Below are 20,742 nucleotides of genomic sequence, written 5' to 3' on the forward strand. Positions count from 1 at the left end.
AATGATCCCGGGGTCCTGGGATCGAGCCCCACATCAGGCTCTGCTCACGGGGGAGCCTGCTTCTCTTTCTCCCTCTACCAACTCCCCCCCCCCGCGTGTGCATGCTCTCTCTCAAATAAATAAATCTTAAAAAAAAAAAAAAAAAAAAAGGAATATTTTTGGTAACTACTACTCCTACCAGGACTATCTCTGACATTTCCGATGACTTCAACATGTGACAGACACATCCTTTCTGGTACCATAAAGTCGAACCTAAGAAATGTGATCTCTAACAATGAGATCACTGAAGTCTGGCAAGAAAGAGAGAGCTGGAAATAAAAAAAGGGGGGGGGCGCCTGGGTGGCACAGCGGTTAAGCGTCTGCCTTCGGCTCAGGGCGTGATCCCGGCGTTATGGGATCGAGCCCCACATCAGGCTCCTCCGCTATGAGCCTGCTTCTTCCTCTCCCACTCCCCCTTCTTGTGTTCCCTCTCTCGCTGGCTGTCTCTATCTCTGTCAAATAAATAAATAAAATCTTTAAAAAAAAAAAAGAGAGAGAGAGAGAGCTTGACAAACAGCAGCAGCAGTGGGGGAAGCAGATACAGTAATCTTTCCTTGAGGAAAAGCCGTAAAAGGTGAGCCGTGCATCTGTTTTCGTACAAATTCATAAGCGGGGATAGTCCAGATGCCAATTTCATGGCAGAAGCTGCCGCTGGTGAGGGAAGGGATGAGGCAGGGAGTTAGGTTCTAATGGGGTACTCGCAGGCCAGCAACGGGGAAGGTCGGAGGCCTGTCCCGGAAGACCCCACAAGCAGCTGGATCAGACCAGACAGGCCCAAGACACTGGGTGCCAGGACGGGACCTCTGACCAAACAAGGAAGAAAAGGTGCAAAACCCCTTCCAAGAAATCCCTCCCCCAACTGATGCGTATTCCTCCCCCTAATTAACAACTGTCCATTAAAGAGAAAGCCGACCCCCAAGTCGCACAGCCCCCTCTCCCTAGAGCTCTGGGCTCTCCCATCTCCAGAGTGTGCTTCCCTTTAACAGACTTTCCCGCTTGTGTGGCTCTCCTGTCTGCTGGGCTGCAACTGTCTTTGAATTCCTTCTCAAGACATGAACCTTCGGCAACTCCTTTGGGACAGGCTGGGACGAGACCCCATAGCCCAGGGTTTCCCCAGTTCACTGGGCAACAGAGACAGAGGCTAGCAATGGAACTGGGGGTTAACAAAAAGGACTTCAACTTGAACGGCAGCTTTTACTTTTTTTTTTTTAAGATTTTATTTATTTGACACACAGAGAGAGAGCACAAGCAGGGGGAGCAGCAGGCAGAGGGAGAGAGAGGCAGACTCCCCAATGAGCAAAGAGCCCGATGTGGGGCTCAACCAGGACCCTGGGATCATGACCTGATGAGCTGAAGGCAGAGGCTTAACTGACTTGAGCCACCCAAGCACCCCTGTAACTTTTATTTAAAACAATCTGAAGCAAATAAGACCAAATATCGAAAGCATAACTATTTATTATTATTGTATCATGTTAATAGTATGTATGTAGGTTATTTTGTTTAAAGGTGACTTACAGAGTTTATCAAAACACGAGGCGGCAAACAGTCTGAAGATTTAAAACATCTCTCCTGCATGTAAGGTGTATCCTGAAAACAATGACATCATAACATTTCTTTAGAACACGCAGGTAGATGGTTTACTGCGAACGGCAGAAACAAAGCCGGACGTAGCCCCTGCCGCTTTATGAAGTTGGGTGCGCTTACGAATGCTCTGACACACAAAACGCACTGAAGCCCCCCCACCTTTCAATAATTATTAGCAGGGTTATTGTTTGGCTTTGTTTTAAATCTAGTTAATGATACTAGTGCTTTTTAATGGTTGTGCTTTTATGGATATCTACTTGCCACTCAAGATGCTGGGAGCAGAACCATGAAACGTCAGCGACGGTGTTGCGGGAGTTTTCACGCACAGCGGGAGGCAGCCCAACGGCAGGTGCTCAAGAGCAGCAGCAAGGGGGCCTCCTCCTGTGTTCCCTTCCTAGAAAGCTAGTCTTCTCCTTTTCCCAATGGCCCTTTTCTCCTTATCATTACAAAACACAATGCCTCCGTGGTGTGAAACGTGTAACGATACAGAAGTGTACAGCACAAAAGCAGGCGTCCTTCGTCAGTGTAAATGTGAGCCCTCGCTCTCCAGGGGCCCCCACTGTGAACCGCTGGGCAGGTCACCTCCACACCTACGCATTTACAACCACTCCTGTTTTACAGTGGAGTGCTGTTCTGCAAGCCGCTGTTGGTTTTTTGTTTTTTTAAAGATTTTATTTATTTGAGAGAGAGAGCACAAGATGGGAGATGATCAGAGGGAGAAGCAGAATCCCTGCAGAGCAGGGAGCCCGATGCGGGACTCAGTCCTGGGATTCCAGGATCATGACCTGAGCCGAAGGCAGTTGCTTAACCAACTGAGCCACCCGGCCACCCCAAGCTGCTGTTTTTAACCTTGTGTCACAGACTGCTTTCCAACAGGCACGGACCCCTTCAATGCACATTATGGGCATACCATAATGCTTTTAATCACTTCACCACTTTTGGGTATTTCAGTTTTTCCGGACGTCTGCTTGCTGCACAGTGCACAACTCTGTAAACACATGATCCTGCAGTGCAGGCATGCTCCTGCAGGGTTCCTGGAGGTGGACTTGAGGGGTTGCAACCTGGCTTTAACAGACACATACGCTAAACTGCCCTCCAGCAAACAAGCACAGAGATCCTCTTTCCAGAAATGTCAAACAAAAGTAAATCTCACCTACTTTAATTAAAATTTCTTTGCTTAATACCATTTCTTTGATGATTTATATTAACTCTTTCACTTACCCCTTTTAAAAAATGAATTACATGCCTATAGATAAGGTTAAAGATGAAGACCTCTCACCTGCTTTTTTCACCCCAAATTTCCTAATTATCACCTGGGAACTTGCTACCTTTGGCGCAAGGATGAGGACTCACTGAGAACTCACAATTTATTAAAACATGTCCTGTGGGCCAACACTGTGCTCGGTATTGTGCAAAATACCGTGTTCATTCACACACCCGCAAACTTATTTTAGTTGTGGTTTTCTGACAGATAGACATTAAACAGGCCACAGTCTGTTCCACGCTCTAAGCCCAAAGCCCTGTCCAGGATTTCTGTTTTCAGTATCTGAAACTCGGAGCTCTGAACTGCAGCTTCTATTTACGTTCAATTTATGAGCCACTCCTCCTGTCCACTTACCATTCCCCGTCTAAACCATTACTGACCCACACACATTTCTGACTTTCCTTAATTTCCAACAGCAGCGAGAGCAACAAAAAAAATCCCCTTGTAAAAGATACATGTTTAGCTGACTTAACTGAAATCTGGGTAGGACAACATATGAACTAGGGGGCAGAAGAATTAAAATTCAGAGTTTATAATAAAAAATATTTAGAGGTTAATATTCATAATGTATAAAAAGCTTTTAAAAATTGATTCCAAAAAGCTCAGGAGAAAAAAACAGAGTAACGATATGATCTAACAATTCACAGAAGTAACAAATCGTCAATAAAAACATCTCCATTACTAACTGGTAAGGAAACACAAATTACAGTATTCAATTTGCCATGAAGACAGCTAACATGAAAAAGCCTGACGTTCTCAGCGAATGGGGTGAGGAGAACTTCTGGGGAAGGTATAAGTTGGCATCGTCCTTGGGAGGGCAATTTGGCAGCATCAAGAGGTAAACGATGGGCTTTGCCAGTGTGTCCATTCCTAGGAATCTAGCCACAGAAATGCCTCCACAGGCAGGTGGGTGACCAGACTGTTTACTGCGGCATCTTCAGTAACAGCAAAAACTGGAAACCACCAATGGAACTAGTTAAATACATGAGATAATTTGTATAATGCAACAGTATGCAGCTATCAGAAGGGACAAACAGAGCTATGCAACAAGACAGAATGGTTAAGAACACTTAAGTATGGGCATGGGCTTTGGACTCAGAACACCTGGACTGGATGCATCCTGATGCTGGCACCCACTAGCTCTATGACCTTGGGCAACATGCCTTAATCTTCCTTAGAGTCGGTTTTCTCATTTATCAAACAAAGGCAACAGTAGCACTTACATCTCAAGGGGAAACTCAACAGTCAAATGAGGTCAAGTATATACACAGCTCAGCAGAAAGCCTGGGTCACTGTAAAATCTTAAATTACATACTAGGGATGCAAAAAAGTTGCAACACAATATTTGTAACAAGATTCACATTTTGTAAAAGAAAAATTTTTTAAATGCTTATATACAAACTAAGTTTTAAAATAGAAATGAATAAATAAATGCGTAGGAAATGGTACAAAAATACACACACGCTGTTAAGAGTAGTGTTACCTCCGGGGAGGATTCCTGGACAGCAGTGAAGAGGACATTTCACTCTTACTCTTTACACATCCATATCATTTGATTTTCTTTAAATATTGAATGCTCTGCTTTTATACTGAGACAAAACCAATAAAATCCAGTAAAGATGAGAGAGGACAGTTAATCTTGAAATCTGCCCTCTTATTACCACTGCTTAGAGCTCACTTTAAAGCAGCAGTTCTCAAAGTGTCGTCTGTGGACCCCTGGGGGTCCCCAAGAACCTTCCAGAGGTCCCTGAGGTCAAAACTATCTTCATAGTAATGTGCTGCCATCTGCACGGAGGAACAAAAGCAAGGGCGGTGGAAACCACTGGCACCTCTGCTTACCGCACGGAAGCAGCACCACGCTGGACTGGGCGGCGGGACGTGCACATGCGTGCGAGCACGCCTGCACACACACGCGTGAAAGCAAGCAATCCAGTCTCACCTAGGACTGTCCTAAGGTCAAACCCATTAATTTTACTCAATCCCAACCCTTTGGTTTGAGTTCTTTTAATATTCTTTGTGGTAAAATGGTCACTATGCATAAATCACGTCTGCTCCACATCCAAGCACAGTGACGGTCTCAAGGAAAAAGCACATGCACAGCTGTCTGTGTTGCAAGCTGAACTAGTCACTCTTCTCATGGAATGCCATTTTTATTTGAAAGAACAACTCACCAACTATGGTTATTCAGACTTGGGTATCTGGCAGAGAAGTTTCCTGAAAATGAACAAAGGGAGCTTCTCACTTCACAGAAAATAACTGACAGCATTTGTTGCCAATGTTAATATCCACACTTTCAAGAGGAAATTTGAATTTTGGAAAACTTGTATCTATTTCTATTACTTTGACAGCTTCCCGCTTGAAGACTTTTCTGATGAAATCTGCTGTGACATTAACAAATGTGATTTTCTTTGATCTTCTATAATGAAATGTACCAACATTTTGAAGATCTGAAGTGTACCAGTATTTGGAAGACTTGATCCAAATGACCAAAGTATGATGTTACCAAAGCGTGCACATAAGCAAGAGATCCACTCAAAGTACAGGACAGAAGTAAGAGACGTTAACATAATGGGGAATAGAAGTTCAATGACAGTGTTGGGTTCTAAAGCATAACTGAACTTGAAGAAACCATCATGTGCCCAGTTTTGCTGTAGTATTAAAGAAGATCCAGAATTATATGAAAAGGCTAGTAATTCATTCTTACTCTTCCTAACTACATGTAAGTGTGAGGTCAGATTTTCTTCATGAATTTCAATAAAACAGTTTCAACAGACTGAACACGGAAGCAGAGCATCTGAAAATCCAGGTGTCTTCTATTAACCCCTATACTTAAGGGTTTACAAAGTGTAAAACAATGCCAGTCTTCTCACTAAATCTTTTGTTTGTTTTGGGAAAGTTGTTTTTCATTAAAGATGTTATGTTCACATGTAATAGACTCATTATTACTTTAAAGTGAAATAATAAATATTTTAAGTTCTTGTTTTAATTCCAATATAGTAAATATTGACAGATATAACCCACACAAACAAAAGCTCTCTGATCCTCTTGGAACCAAAAGCTCTGAGAACCACTGGTATAGCACACGGGCTGGCAAAGTACAACTTGAGAGTGAAACCCAGCCTCTGCTGTTTTAACGGTGATGCTGGCCCACTGCCGCACCCCTTGGTTCTGTGGGGTCTGTGGCTGCTTTCCAGCTTCACAGGCAGAGCTGAGCTCAGTCATTGCAAGAGAGACAGCCTGGCCTGCAAAGTCTAAAATATTTACTATCCCCCCCTTTTTTTTTTGCAGACCTGACTTCGAGTAAGTCCACATTTCCAGCTTTTATTCCTGCACTAACTTCCTACTGGCGTCCATTCTTCCCACTTAACCAACCATTCTCCCAGGGCCTGAGTGACCTCCTTAAAAAAGGTAAAGCTGGTGTCACTCTTCTGCTTAGAATCTTAAAAGGCTTGCGATCTCGATCTCCATCACTTCCAGATACAATTCGAAGTCCTCAGCATGATGCTCAAGGATGTTACTCAACTCAGCACTCTCTGGCCCTCCCACTCGGCCCCTCAACAGGGCCACTCCCCTCTCTGCACAAAGACCTGCCAAGCACTCTGGTTTCCCAGAATGCACCATGTGCTCTCCAATCTCCTCTCTGAGCCTCCTCCATCTGGAACATTCTTCTCCTCTTCCCTTTCTCCCCCTCCCCCCCCCCCGATTTCCTCCCCTTCACTCTCCAACCAAGTCTGTCTGGGGCACTTCAAGCACATTCCCTCTACTTACTCTGCTCTCAGGAGGGTGCAATGACCTGTCTGTCTCAACAGAGGGCTTCTTAAACAGGAACAGGGTTTCTCTATTCCAACATCCACACCAGCAGCCCTTCAGGGCACGGTCATGAACTTTCAGATTAACTAAGCTCAAAGCCGGTCCCCGTTAACACCCTTCCTTTTCTTCAGTTGGCTCCTGGGAGCAACACAGAGTAAGCTCTTCTATGCAAGAGTGTCTCCTGAGATAACATTCCCCCAGTTATCAGTTACTGTGTGCCTGTTTGCCAGAGCTTTCCTTGCATTTATGTGGAATCTTCCTAACAACCTGTAATGGCCATAGGGAATAGTACCCCGGATGTACAGAGAAAAACCAGAAAGTAAGTAACCCATCAAGTTAACACAAAGCTAGTAAGAGAGTTGAAATGGGATTTGTACCAAATGCCTTTCCATACCCTGAGTAACGAGTTGAACAGGCAAGCCTAACCCATGCACTAAAACTGGGGAACAAGAAGGACAGAGCCTAGAGCTAAATACCACAATATGCTAAGTAAAGAGAAAGACAGAACATGAGGTGTTAAGAGTGGCTGAGCAGTGATTTATAAAGAAAGTGGACTGTGAAAAGGACTGGTAGGGTGGGGAAGTAGGCAGGAAACACAATGAATATTCTCATTGGGAAAAGAAACATGAGCAAGAATCAAAGAGTACGAACAAGAAATCCAAGCAAGAAAGGAGCACTGAGTAATAACGGAAAAGCCAAGAGGTCAGGCCTAATTGAACGGATGTGGGGTGAGTGAAGAGACCGGGGGGAAATCAGGAAAAACCAAGAAACTGCGATTTTTAGGTTTACATAAAGCTACAACCAAACCCAAACAGCCTGAAATACGTGAGAATTAATTAACAGTCATACCTAACACTCAAACAACACTTCACAAGAAACAAGAGCACTGCAGACTGTTTAATCCTGACAGAAACCTTTATTTTTCCTTAAGATTTTATGTCTTTATTTGATAGAGAGCATGGGGGGCAGAAGGAGACAGAGAAGCAGACTCCTCGCTGAGCAGGGAGCCCGATGTGGGGCTCGATCTCAGGACCCTGGGACTACGACCTGAGCATAAGGCAGAGCCCAACCAGCTGAGACCCCCAGGCACCCCTGGCAAAAATCTTTTGATATAATTTGTAGATAAGTGAGCTGAGGTTCAGAATGGGCCTTCACACCGATAAATGGTAGACGCGAACTAAACCCAGAACCTCCCTTCAAAGCAAGACTTTTAAAATCAAGGAATAAAAAAAAAATCGAGGAGTATGATTTAACAATACCCTAAATCTTATACTTACATCTGATTATATAACTACAATCAGTCCAGCTTCTTGAACATGCAGCCTGATTTTGGAAGCATTATAATATAACTATGGTCCTAAGTATGTGAAATGCCCTAATCTCAAGAAAACCACACGTATCTGATTTCCTAATGGCCCAGTCTTCCGGTGAGGCTCTCTCCTAAATTAAGCAGCCAGAATGTTACTAGATCGTTTTCTTGTTTGATGGCTTTTCCCCCACAAGATGCTTTCCTGGAGGGCTTTTTCAATGGCAAAGATATAAATATTAAGTAAATGGGAATCAATCCTACGATGGAATGTAGACAATGTATCAGATTAGGAATACTTCAAGTAACCAGACACAGTGTCTCAACACAACTTAAAAAAAATCAATGATAAATACTGAATGTTCATTTTCTAGATACAGAAAAAAAACCCCACAATACTCTAAAAATAATAAATAGGATCAGAAAGTTCTGCATTCACAAATACTGGATTTCACTGATTCTAGGGAGCACGGGTTCCTACATGTTAACAGCTCTGAAATCAGATGCAGCTCACATTCTATGAAACACAGTATCTTCCTGGTATTGGTACCTACGTGCCCTTCATTTTTGTTTCCGTTCCCCGACTTCAAGGTTTTCCTCTAATAATATATCTACATAAACCCCTTTAGAAAGGCCGTACTGTATCATTGAGATATCCATAGGATTTATAGAACTCCCCAGACTTAAGCTGGAGTTACAGATGAACCTTTAGTTTTATCTCTTTAGAGAAAGATTAACATCCAATTCAAGACCATAGACCAGCTCACAGATTAAGAAACAGATTAAAACAAAACCATCAAGTAAAAAGTCGAGACATGTAAAATTACCGATGATGAACAGCGGCCATCAAGCTATACAAAAGCTATAAAAGCAGGTCATAGCTGGCTACAAGGCCCTCCTCCAGCCCTCCCCGCTGTTTCTCTGGAAAAGCAATCAATGTGCAAAGGCAGCAGGACCCAAAGCTTCCCTGCAAGAAGGTGAGTACAATCGTGCTGAAGTAACCGAGCGCAAAACTACGGCATGTCTGTGGGTGCACAGGGTTTCAGGCTCTTCCCATCTTGTCTTTGGGACATCTGCTCTCTGAGGGTCATGTTTTAACCCTTGTTCCTAAACCTTCCAAACCTGGAATAGGCACTTCCTCTCAAGGTATCTCATTTTCATTTGCTTTCAGAAGTCGGAAGCCGTTTCCTACAATTCCGGCCGGTGGGCACTCTCGTGAGCTTTAGAAGGAGCCACCCCGAGGCTGGCAGCCACATCCCACAGCGAGGGCTGCAGCAGTACTGGCCACAGACAGTCCCTGAAGCAGTCCAGCATGCACAGGCTCTGGACCAGCCCGCCTGGCTTCAAACCCTGGCTCTGCCATTACAGCGGCTGCTGACCAAGTTAAGAGTCTCTGTGCCTCGGCTTCTGCATCTAAAACTGGGAAGAACAGTCCCTTCCTCCTAGGGCTGCATGGAGAGGGAACTAACGGATGCCGGTAAAAGAGCCACATCTGGAGCACAGGGAGCACTCAGTGTCTGTTAGCTATCACTACTCCAGACTGGGTCCTCTACAAGGTGCGTGTGGGGGGACAGCCAGCCTTCAAGCTGGAGGAGACAGACTAGAAAAGGACTGTAGTATCGTGTGGCATCTGCAAAAGGCATTTGTCCAGTGGAAGTTGCCCAAGGAAAGGGCATAGGGCCTGGTGACTGAGCACCACACATGGAAATCTGCACAAACACCTAACAGCTTCCACACAGCGCTCTCTGCCTAGAGCATAAGGATTTGGAGGCACAAGTTAACAAACCACTTCTCTTCTCACTTCATTTTGGAAGCCTCCCCCTGGTTTTTACTCTAGACTCTTGCTTCTCTGGGCATAAAAGTTCACCTGTTTCACCTGCAGAGGGTGATGACTGCAGCCACAGGCAGCGAGCTGCAGGGGAAGAAGCAGTGATCGTCACTCCTGCATCCTGTCACCAGCAGGAAAATTACCCTCTGAGCCCAGCTCTACTACTACCTGCAGGAGATGAGGAATCCCTGACAGTGCTATGTTGACCTGGCCCACGCCTAAGCAAAACCCCACTCTTAGAAAAGAAAAACCATCAACTTTTACACAGTACCATACTTCCTTTGGGAGTTATGATTTGAGTCCCCCAAACTATCAGTTTCAAAAACAAGGAAATCAAAAGCCTCTGTCCACTGTACACACTGCTCAAGCATTGAGCCCTGAACTGCCTCATGCTGCCAGGTGCTGCCCTCACTCAAGTGGGGACAGGGCCCCTGCTGCACCTCGGTCATGGTCGCAGGAAGCAGAAAGACATCCACGGCACAGGGTTCCAGTGGAGCTCAGACCGGGACAAACACATCACAAGCCACAAACCTCAACAAATAAAAGGTACCACGTCTGAGCTCAACAGCCCAAGTGTCAGGGCAAGAGAACCTCCTTCAAATTACCCAACCTTAATTATCTCCTCCCAACACTTCTCTATCACGGTTGAGTCTGGACACAAGCTTCTTTATCCTCCTGGCTCAAAAATCACGAGTTCCTAACAATTCCGTTTCCGTTATCGCTGACTTCTATGGCAATGATACAATTCAACAGACACTGCCACAACTCGGCGACAAGAAGTCATGAATGTGTTCGCCCCAGTGAGCACTAAGGTCGAAGCATACGTGGACGACAAGAGAGAGCGCAACACATACAACAATCAAAAAATGCCTGAGTAATGACCACAAAGAAACCTTACAAAAAAAAGATAACCTGCAACACCAAACTTTTAGATCTATTCAAAATTGTGAAGTAGGGATTTAAAATTGCAGAAAGTTCCAATCAGTTTGATTCAGTGAATGAGATTACTTCTGCGATGACCTTTTCAAGGAAAGAATACCATTTTTAAAGTGCAATATACCACTGAAAACACATCATTGTGATTAGATTTCACCGTTAATTCATTCGGTTTGTCAACAACTTTTTTTGAAAAGGGAAACCAGAAACTGAGATGGGCATCAAGTTCTAAACTAACAAGTTTTGCTTCACTCCTGATAAAAACTGAGTTAAAATGAATTGTCACCCACTGGGCACATGTAAAACAAAGTAATATACCTGAAACGAGTATAAAAGAAACTAATTATTTACAGGATATAAAACCATCTACTTTCAAACCTCAAATTGTATACACCTTTACAAATTTCTTAAAGTGCAGTTTTACTTGTTTAATAATGTGGGTGCGGTTTGTCTTGGCCCTAAAATCTCCACATGTCACCCTGCCAGGGGAGGGGTGAAGGAGGAGGGAGCGAAAGGTCACGGGAGAGGCGGACGTTCAGGAAAGGTGACAAAACACCTGAGCAGAGTTACTGTTACTTGGGGCGAGGAAGGTGTATTTCGGGTGAAGACAGAACCTTTCTAGGATGAACAGTAAGATGAGTGAATAAAGGAAGGGTCGCTGCATCGCCATGAACTTCTGGGTCTCACAGTCAGCCCCACAGTCAGTTACGCGCGTGGGAAAGAACGGACAGGTAGCTTCGTGCGAGCTGGCGCCCGAGGCCACCCCAAAACCCCGGACCCTGGGTCCCGTACGGTCATGTCAGGGAAACAAGGGAAGTTTAAAATGCACCACTGTGGTGAGAGAACCGAGAGTAACTCAGCATCGCAGAACGCTGCACGGCGGCCTGAAGGACCGAGCCCAGCGACTGCTCTCGGAGCCGTAGAAAGTGAGGCACACGGCGCGTCCCACCCCCTCCGCCATCCTGCAGTCACCCCGCCGCCGAGTCCCGCGTACCCGCAGCTCCACCGAGCGCAGGAGGCAGCCACCTGCGCGGGGAGGAGCCCGGAATGCACCCAGAGCACCCGAGTCCTCGGGAGGCTCTGTGACCTTGGCTCCCTTACATAACCCCTCGGGGCCGCCTCCCCGGCCAGGGGCCAGACCTCCGCGCCCTCCCTGCGAGCGGGCGCCCCGCCGGCCGGGGGTGGGGGCTTCCCCGGGGACCGCGGGCAGGGGGGAGGGGGAGCCGTGCGCCCGCGCGGGGATGCCCGGCGGAGCCCCGCCCGCCCCCGCGCCAGGTGCGCGGCCTTACCTTCGGCCACGTCCTCGTCGATGGCCCCCTTGACCTGCGAGAAGCACCACTGCAAGTCGTTGCCGCCCGCGGGGCAGCCGCCGCCTCCGGCTCCTGCGAACACACACCGGGCGCGTCAGGGCCCCGCTCCCGCCCTGCGCCCCCCGCCCGCCCGGGACCCCCGCCCGGCGCCCCGCTCCCGCCCCGCGTGGGCCCCTCACCTGCCATGGCCGGCCGGCCGGCGGGCGGGCAGGCGGGCGCCGAGGCGGCGGCGCACTAAGTAGGCGGCCGCCGCGCTGCTGCCGCCCGAGCACCTCAGCCCGGCCGCCGCCGCCGCCGCCGCCGCCGCCGGGGAGGGATTTTTTTTTTCCCTTTTCAAAATGGCGCCCAATGTCCGTCGCCCCGCTCGATGACGTCATCCCCCTCCGCCTCCTCCGCAGGCCCGGGCGGGGGCGGGGCCGCCGGGAGGCTCCCCTGCGTGGGCGGGGCGGGGCGGGGCGCGGCGCGCGGCCGCGGGGGCTGCCGGGGGCTGCGGGGCGCGCCCACCGCGCCTGCGCGAGCCGCCCCCTGCTGTGCCACGCCCCCCCCAGCCCGAGCCCGGCTCCACTCGAACCCGACGGGGTCGTCCAGGGCGGCGGGGCTGCAGGGGCTCGAGGTGGGCGCGACCTTGAAGACGAGCTGCTAGGCTGCCGCTCACCGCCAGCCTCACTCGCCGGGTCGTGCTAGGACTCCCGGCGGCCCTCGCCCCCAGCGCGAGCCGGGCCCGCCCTCAGTCTGAGCCTCGGCCAATGGGAGCGCGGTCCATGGGCGGAGCAGCCAATGGAGGGCGCGCTCGGAGGCCGGCGGGCGGAGCACCGGGGCCCGGCCGCTCCTGGGGCGCGCCGCACCTGTGCGCGTCCTCCCGGCCGGCGGGCGAGACCGTCAATCCTTCTCATACACGGAGGGAGCCCCGGGAGTTCCGTGTCCGTCTTTGATCGCAGCCCTGCGCAGAGCTCAGGCTGCCCACCAGAGCTTCTTTGAGCTCCCAGGATGCAGTCTTAGGGAAACTTTTGGTGTTCAGAACATATGGGTGTTCTTTTTCTGTGGCTTGTGGAGGGATTATTCATTTGTGGGTTTTATGAATCTGAAATCATACCTTCTCCCAGTGATATTGTAAATTCGGCAGTGACCGTATCCCACCACTAGAGGATCGTTCCCACATAGGAACTTTTGCCCGCTCCACAAATACTGTTTACGGGTCAGTTCCTGCTGCGTGCCGCACGCTGTTCGCGGCTCCAGGACGCGGCTGCCCACACAGCAAACTGCGCAGGGAGCTTCTGTCTCAGGTAGACAGACGATAACGGAGAAAAGAATCAAAACGTGTAGTAAGTTAGATGGGGCTGGATAGAAAAATGAAGCAGAGAAGGAGGGATTGGCATGTAGCAGTAGGTGATGGGAGAAGACACAGGGGGATGAGGGAGAAGAAGGTTGTGCCAGGGAGGGGGATGGACGCCACACAAGATAGGAAGCCGTAGGGCCATAAGCAGAGGGCAGTTGTGATGACTGGGTTTTAACAGGGCCAGTGTGACTCCAAGGGTCAGATCAGGGAGCCGCCTGACAAGACGGTTGGGTCATCCGCACAAAGGGATGAGGGTTGTGTGACTATGCTGGTGGGGAGTGAGAACAGGTCGGATTTCAGAGATGAGCACCTGAAAAGCAGAGCCCCTGGGATTTACAGATGACGTAGGTGCAGTGTGACAGGAAGAAGGGCATCGGGAATGGCTGTGCTCCGGTGGGCTGAGCACCTGGCAGGCAGGACTTTCTTGGCACAGAGATGGGAAGGGTTGCAGGAGGGGTGACGGAGAAGGAGTGGAGGTTGGTTGTGAACTCGCAGAGCTGTTGCAAATGCAGTCGCACATACAAGTCTGGCACACACGGGGCAGCTGGGGTCTGGAGGTATAAATTCAGAGGATGAGAGTGTCTGCAGGCATTTCATACCAGGAGAGACTGGGCGAGCTCCCCCCAGAAGGGAAGGCGGATAGGGAACAGGATGGGGACAGAGCCCTGAGGCAGGCTGAGGAGGAATAACCACGAGGTGGGTTTCTGGAGAACCAGAATCACAGGGAGTCCCGAGCCCCGTGAAGACCGGAGCGGGAGCGGCTGGCTCTCCAGCGCTGTGTGATGAGTGCGGACGATGGACTGGTTGTAGCAGTTGGGATGTCATGGCTGAGCTGGACGAGAGCGGTTGCTGTGGAGTGGACCGTGCAAATCTGTTGTGAGAGGGTTTCAGAGAAAGTGAGAGGAGAACGGTTGGAGGCAGTAACAACAGTTTGCTGTGAAGAGGAGCAGAGAAACGGGGCTGTAATCTTCCCTTGTACGTGTAGATTTAGCCAGTCTGCCTCTGAGCAGTCGAAGGCCTGGCTAACTATCAGGCTCTCCCACAAGCAGTTGCCCTAATGTGTGTTACAGATACGTATTTTGAATCAATAGCATCAAAATATTAATTAGCTACCATTAAATTAAATATAAAAAGCAGCAGAAGTCACACAGAGGTGCCACATTCCCGAAGTGGTGTGCTGCCTTCCTTGCGTCCCCGTGTGTCAGCTGACCAGCAAGAGATTTTTAGCTATTCTATTTTATGATCTGAAGAGGTTTAAATATCTCACTGAGTTACTCTGGATTCTAACTGGCTTTTGGCAATTTTCTTGTTTTATTATTTTTAGGTCTCATGGCCAAATTGTGAAGTGCCTGGTGTGTATTAGACTCCAGCCTGCTATGTTCATGCAAGAGGTACGATTCTGTGATAAAAAGGAATGAGGCGCTGATACAGGCAAGGATGACTGTCAGAAATGTCACGCTGAGTGGAAGGAGCCACACTGACAATTGTACACGATGTGTAATTCCACCTGTAGTATCATGATCGATAGCCTCAGCTCAGCTTGACTAGGGCGTAGAACTTAGTTATTTAATCGAACGTGAATATAGATGCTGCCGTCAAAGTACTTAGTAGATGCAATTAACACCTCCAATCAGTTGACTTTGATGAACAGAGATTACCCTTGATAGTTGGGGGGGCTCATCCAATCAGTTGAAGGCATTACGAACACATAACTGAGGTTTCCAGGGGAAGAAATTCTGAGTCGAGGCTGAATTTGCAGCCTGCCATGCAGATATCACACTTGCCAGCACCCACAATCATGTGAGCCAATTCCTCAAAACGAGTCTTTTAATGTATACACATAGATCCAATTAGCTCTGTTTCTCTGGAGAACCCTGAAGTCTAGAAGAGGCTAAATGGCTCCATATGATAGGGGCAAGAATGACTGTGGGGTGGGGAGGGCATTGACTCGGAGAAAGCAAGGGAGCTTTCTGGGGTGATGGAAATGTTCCATATCTTGTTGGAGAAATGGTTACACTGGTGTATACGGCTGTTGGACTACCCATTGAACTATACTCAGAAAGCGGATCCATTTTATTTTACGCAAGTTATATCTCAATACATTGGTTTTTAAGTCTAATTTAGCATATATCTAATTTTCCACCAAGCCGAACACAGACTATGTATCTTAATAGTTTGAAGGAAATCACAGAGGAACTTACCCTGTTCATCGTTCTCCCCGAATACTTTTACTTTAAAAAATTTCTTTGAGTTATTCAGATTTCAGTGCCTACCTACCATTTAAAATACTGAGTGAGGATTGTTTTCAAGTTCGGATTTAGTAGCTAGCTCAGAGCGATCACAGATGTGCCCCACTGCAGAGAGGTCAGTCTTCTGTTCTGAGATGCATGGGATTAGAGACTTGTTCAAGTGCAGGGAGTCCCGGTCCACCCTGTGTGCACTCCTCGGGTGGCCACGTGGGCTGGAGGGAGTGGCGGTAGGAAGCCCCAGTGTGTGTGTCCCACTGGCCATTCACCCTCATCATTCGATGCACAGCTGTGTCGTTGACAGAGTGCAGTGCCTGGAATTTCGTTTCTGATTCTTTCTCAAAAAGACTTAATTTTTTTAGGGCAGGTTTTTCAAATTGACAAATAAAAAGGGAAGGAAGGCACAGAGATTTTCCGTGTGCCCCCTGCCCCCACAGCTGCACAGCACCCCCACTGTCAACGTCACTCATCAGAATGGTATGTGTTTTACCAACGACAAGCCTGCATTGGTGTGTCATTAACCCTGGAGGTCCATCAGGGTTCACTCCTCATGCTGCACATTCCTTGCGTTTGGACAAACATAGAATGCATGTGTCCATCATTATGGTGTCATACAGAGTAGTTTCTAACAATCCCCTGGGCTCGGTCTATTCCTCTCTCCCACTCACCCCCAGCAAACACTCATCTTTTTACTGACTACATAATTTTACCTTTTCCAGGATGTTTTATAATTGGCTTTTTTTTTGCTTCGTAACATGCACTTAAGGTTCTCCATGTGCTTTCGTGGCTTGATAAATAACTTCTTTCTATCATTAATACTATCCCATAGTCTGGTTGGACCACAGTGCATTTACCTGTTCACCTACCGAAGGACATCTGGGTCGTTTCCAAGGTTGGAAATGATGAATGAAGCTGCTATCAACATCCTTGACCTCACAACCTGCTGCTTCCTTCCTGCTGGAGCTCCACAAGGCATTCAACTCCATCCCATCTTTTTCCTTTACTCTTCCCTGAATTTTTCTCCGAATGATGAAGGGAAAGAAGGAATAAACAGAGGACCGCATTAGGACTACATGACATTACAGGGTAAAAAGGACTTTGCAGAAGGAATTAATGTTACAGACTGCCCTGTAGGAAGATTATCTGAGATTATCTACGTGAGCCCCATCGAGTCACACAAGCCCTTTAAAAAGGCAGAGAACTTTCTCCAGCTGGAGTCAGAGAGACAGAGAAGGCGCAAGTCAGAGGGCTTCAGAGTGTGTGAGGGACTCGACCTGCCCTTGCTGGCAGGGACCACATGGAAATCTCTAGAAGGAGCGCAAGCAGCCCGTAGGGGCAAAGACCAGTTTCTGCTGCGAGCTCACAGGCCCACGGGACCCTAGTCCTACAACCAACCACAGGAAATTGAACTCAGCCAACTGTTTGGAAGGGCTAGGGAGTACCCGCATTCCCAGAGCCCCCCAAAAGCAGCACAGCCGGGCTGAAAGGGACCTCGGTTTCAGCCCAGGCAGAGAGCTGCCAATCCGCCCCCGGGTGGGAGATACTAGATAGTGTGGTTTTAAGCCATTGCATTGGTCGCAATTTGTTACAGCTGCGAAAAAAACCTGTCCGCTCACCCGCTGGCTGTTCTTTGAGTCTGTGAGCGGGGAGTGCTGTCAGAGGTCAGGGTGTCCTCCTGAGGGCTCACGGCCAAGTCCTCTGCTTCTGAGCGGTCTCAGGCTGCAGGTGACACAGCAGCAAGCACACAGTCCCTGTCACCGAGCTGGGGCCATTGGTCACTGTGAAGGGCACACCAGTCCTAGCAGCCCTCCCCAGGCCCTAAGCTCTAATGGGGCTGACGGGTGTCCCCATGAGGGTGGACCTCAGAGCCATAGCGGGCTCTGGTGACTCGCTGGGGGGTCCCTGTTCTTCCTTCCGCCGTATCGTGCTCCAGGAGACCCACCTCTGCAAGCCCCTGCTCACTTCTCCTTTCCAGCTGCACCCAGTGAGCCTGCGCTGCTCACACCCGCCCCGTCTGCTGCGGGGCTGGGACATTTGGACCCGAATATGATAAGCAGCCCTGCTACAGACACGGGAAACCTACGGGCTCGGGCGGGGTCTCTGCAAAGCCGAGGCCGAGGCCCCGAATCTGGGTAGGAGTGCAGGAGTTTCTCCAGCAGTGGCCCTTGGGAAGAGACGGCGGGAAGCAGGTTGGGTGTGTCTGTGGGGCCCAGCAGCAGCCCAACAGGAGCTCCAGGGCAAACACAGCCCTGAGGAGCCGTTGTGGGGGCGACCGGCAGGGCCCTGCCTGCCCACTTCAGTCACCGGCCCTCAGCTGGAAAGTCGGCTGGCCTGAGGGAGCTACCAGCGTGGGCCTTTCCTGGGGGCATCTGAGCTGCTCATCTGGAATCCTAGGCTACCCGACCCTACCTGCCTCCCGAGTGGCTGTATGATGGGTCACTAACTCTCAGGGCCACGGTGCCTCCAGCTCCAGGAGGGTTTGGGACATTGCACGAGCAGAGGAGGGGACCTGGGTCAGACAAGCTCCTGGGTAGGATCAGCCTGGCCTTCGCTGCCTGCCCTGTTCTCCTGAGCTGCAGGAACCCCGGCGAGGACACACTGTGCTGTCTTCCCCTGTTCCGGCTGCAATGGCACCTCATTTCTGATGCAGGAGAGGGAGGACACAGAGCAGCTCTCGGGGATCGGCCTGGCACTACCCGCATGGCCCACGTGGTCCCTCCACGTCACATCCAGGCTCAGAGGTGGCAGAGGGACTTCCCACCGTGGCCCTGCGCAGAAATCCTCCGGGCTTCTTACGCTTTGCATTCTTGCAGAAACAGAGCAAGACCGTGGGCCTTCAGGTGACCAGCCCCCACGTCTCCCTGTGCCCAGGAGCAGCCGAGGCCTGTAAGACATCTGCACATACCCTCGGGCAGAATCTTCCCTCCCTAAATCCACGTGCACCTGCTCCTGTGTTTCTCTGGGGTTTGGATCACTGTCAACCGTGTGGTGCTTCTTATTTTTAAATCAGGTATTTAAAAGTGGAAAACACTTGCCTGATTTAAGTGTTTTTTTTTTTTTTAAGAAATAATTCACAGATGGGCATAACTTCATTTCAAAAATAAAAACATTAGCTTCACGATATTCCACAATATGCTTTTTCCCCTCTAAATTATAAAAATTAAGGCAGCTCTAAAGCAGGTTCGTATCCTCACGTCAGCGAAAGGATCAGAGTGAAAGGCCCACAGTTCAGAATATCTGGTAATTTTCCTTCATTGGGAGCCGATTTGAATTTAAATTATGCACAATAAATGTCAAATCCTCCCCCATTTATCTCAGCAACTGAGGGATTCCATATCCTGAAAAAAGATCCCTGTGCTTCAAAGGCTCCTTGCCAGTGAGTCTTCTTGCCTCCTCGTGGGTGTTGGCTTGATGGCTGGCTGGCTTCCGTGCTGCGGGACGGGCCTCGCTCAGAATGAGTACCTTTGTTTTCTGTCTTGTGTCGTCAGTCAGATCCGTTCTGCCAAGCGCTGTCTGCCGGTGGTGAGTCTGCCCCAGCGTCATGCTGTCCCCTGGGTGGGTCGCTTATGGACCAGGGGCACCTATGGACTGAAGAAGGTGCCCAGACTGACCGGGCTCGTCCACGGAGGGCGGGTCAGGTCGCTGTGAAAACAGGCCCAGCGCGTGGTCGTGCGCGTGGGGGTGCAGACACGTTACGGCAGCTCCCGGGATCACACAACTGGGGGGAGCACATGCCCCAGGTGATGCCTGTTTCGGGAGTGGGTGGCCGCGTGCTCCGCCTGGGCAGGTGCTGGCGGGGGGGCCCCTGCGGGCACGTGGACTCCGCCACGAGGTTCCAAATCCCTTCTGCTCCCACAGCCTGAGCACCTCACGTGGTCCCTGCCTGCGTTTGTCTCTTCATCCCAGAAAGATGGACCCGCCGTCCCAGCTCTGCCTGCCCCCAGGGGCCACAGGGAGGGACGAAAGCTCTGACAGCTGTTACATGTGTCTAACTCTATGTGACCTGTTTTGTCCTTGAGCTTTAGAGAGGTGGGGACTCCCATTCTGGGCCCAGCCCTTCAGATGTCAGGGGGGACATCTCCGTGGAAAACGCCGGCACATGGGCTGGGCAGTCCTGGCGCTGTTCCCTGGCAGCTGCTGCCCTCTGCCGGCCAAGATGGGGCAAGCAGGAGGGTGCTGCGGGGACCAGCGAGGGGTGGCTCCACGGAAGCCGTGGTTACTCTGTGCCCAAAAATCACCCTGGAAATGGAAAGCCCCTCCCAGTTAATGCCCCGCGCTCCCGGCACCACGTGGATGTGTGTGTTTACGGGGGCCCCCAGGACCCTCCGGGCGATGAGTGCCTGGGCGGGCACCTTCAAACTCAGAGCACTTTGTCTCTGCATCTGAATGGAGGACGGAGGACCCTTGGGATACGTGTTAACCAGAGTTGCTCTAGAACCCTCAGACTTTGGCCCTGGGACAGGTGAGGACCAGGTCTGGTGTGAATAAGGCACCTGTCGTCTCTAACAGCTGCCCTGTATCCAACCATCGTAGGGAAGCAGAAACGGGACCTCCTTCATCCTGGGTCTTCGTGGACAGTGCTTGTGGCTGGCCTTTTGGGAGGCATAGCATGTCCTCCGGTCACCGGTTTCCAGGGTGTGGCCTCTGCTGACAGGCCCTGTGGCCAATGTCTTGCAAAGTGTTTGTGAGTTTAACGTGGTTTTTTAAAGATTACTTATTTGAGAGACAGTGAGAGAGAGCACAGATGGAGAGGGAGAAACAGGCTCAGGACTCGATCCCAGGACCCTGAGATCATGACCTGAGCTGAAGGCAGACACTTCATGGACTGAGCCACCCAGGCGCCCCCGTGAGTTCGATGTTTCGATAAATGTGATACACACCCTGGGAGGAAAGGCATTCTTTAATTTATTCTTATTTGAATTTTAAAAATCAAGCCTAGACTCCAGAAGGAGAAGGCGTGTGCTGCCCTGTCCTGGTGAAAGCTTGGGACTTAGGCTAAGAAGGTCAGAGGTAATCAGGCCCAGGTCCCAGGCAGGTGGCATCGTCTGCCGTGAGACCCAGGCTGTCCCAGGTCACCAGGGCA

The 20,742-nt window shown here is 49.8% G+C and overlaps 1 protein-coding gene across 2 annotated transcripts in view; it reads right to left on the minus strand.

The window, feature by feature from the left end:
- Positions 1-12,362, minus strand: part of PPP2R2D (protein phosphatase 2 regulatory subunit Bdelta) — a 49,707-nt gene extending 37,345 nt beyond the window's left edge. The window contains exons 1-2 of one of the 2 annotated variants that reach the window (XM_026494422.4): positions 12,257-12,362; positions 12,057-12,149 (exon numbers count right to left, since the gene is read on the minus strand). In XM_026494422.4, coding sequence (XP_026350207.1) covers positions 12,057-12,149; positions 12,257-12,263 — 100 coding nt within the window. In that variant the 5' untranslated portion in view covers positions 12,264-12,362. Of the gene's footprint in view, positions 1-12,056; positions 12,150-12,256 lie in introns of those variants that run through there. The other variant, XM_026494423.4, reaches the window with a different exon arrangement.
- Positions 12,363-20,742: the final 8,380 nt, after the last annotated feature.

The sequence above is a fragment of the Ursus arctos genome, unplaced genomic scaffold, assembly GCF_023065955.2.
Source record: "Ursus arctos isolate Adak ecotype North America unplaced genomic scaffold, UrsArc2.0 scaffold_7, whole genome shotgun sequence".
Classification (NCBI taxonomy): domain Eukaryota; kingdom Metazoa; phylum Chordata; class Mammalia; order Carnivora; family Ursidae; genus Ursus; species Ursus arctos.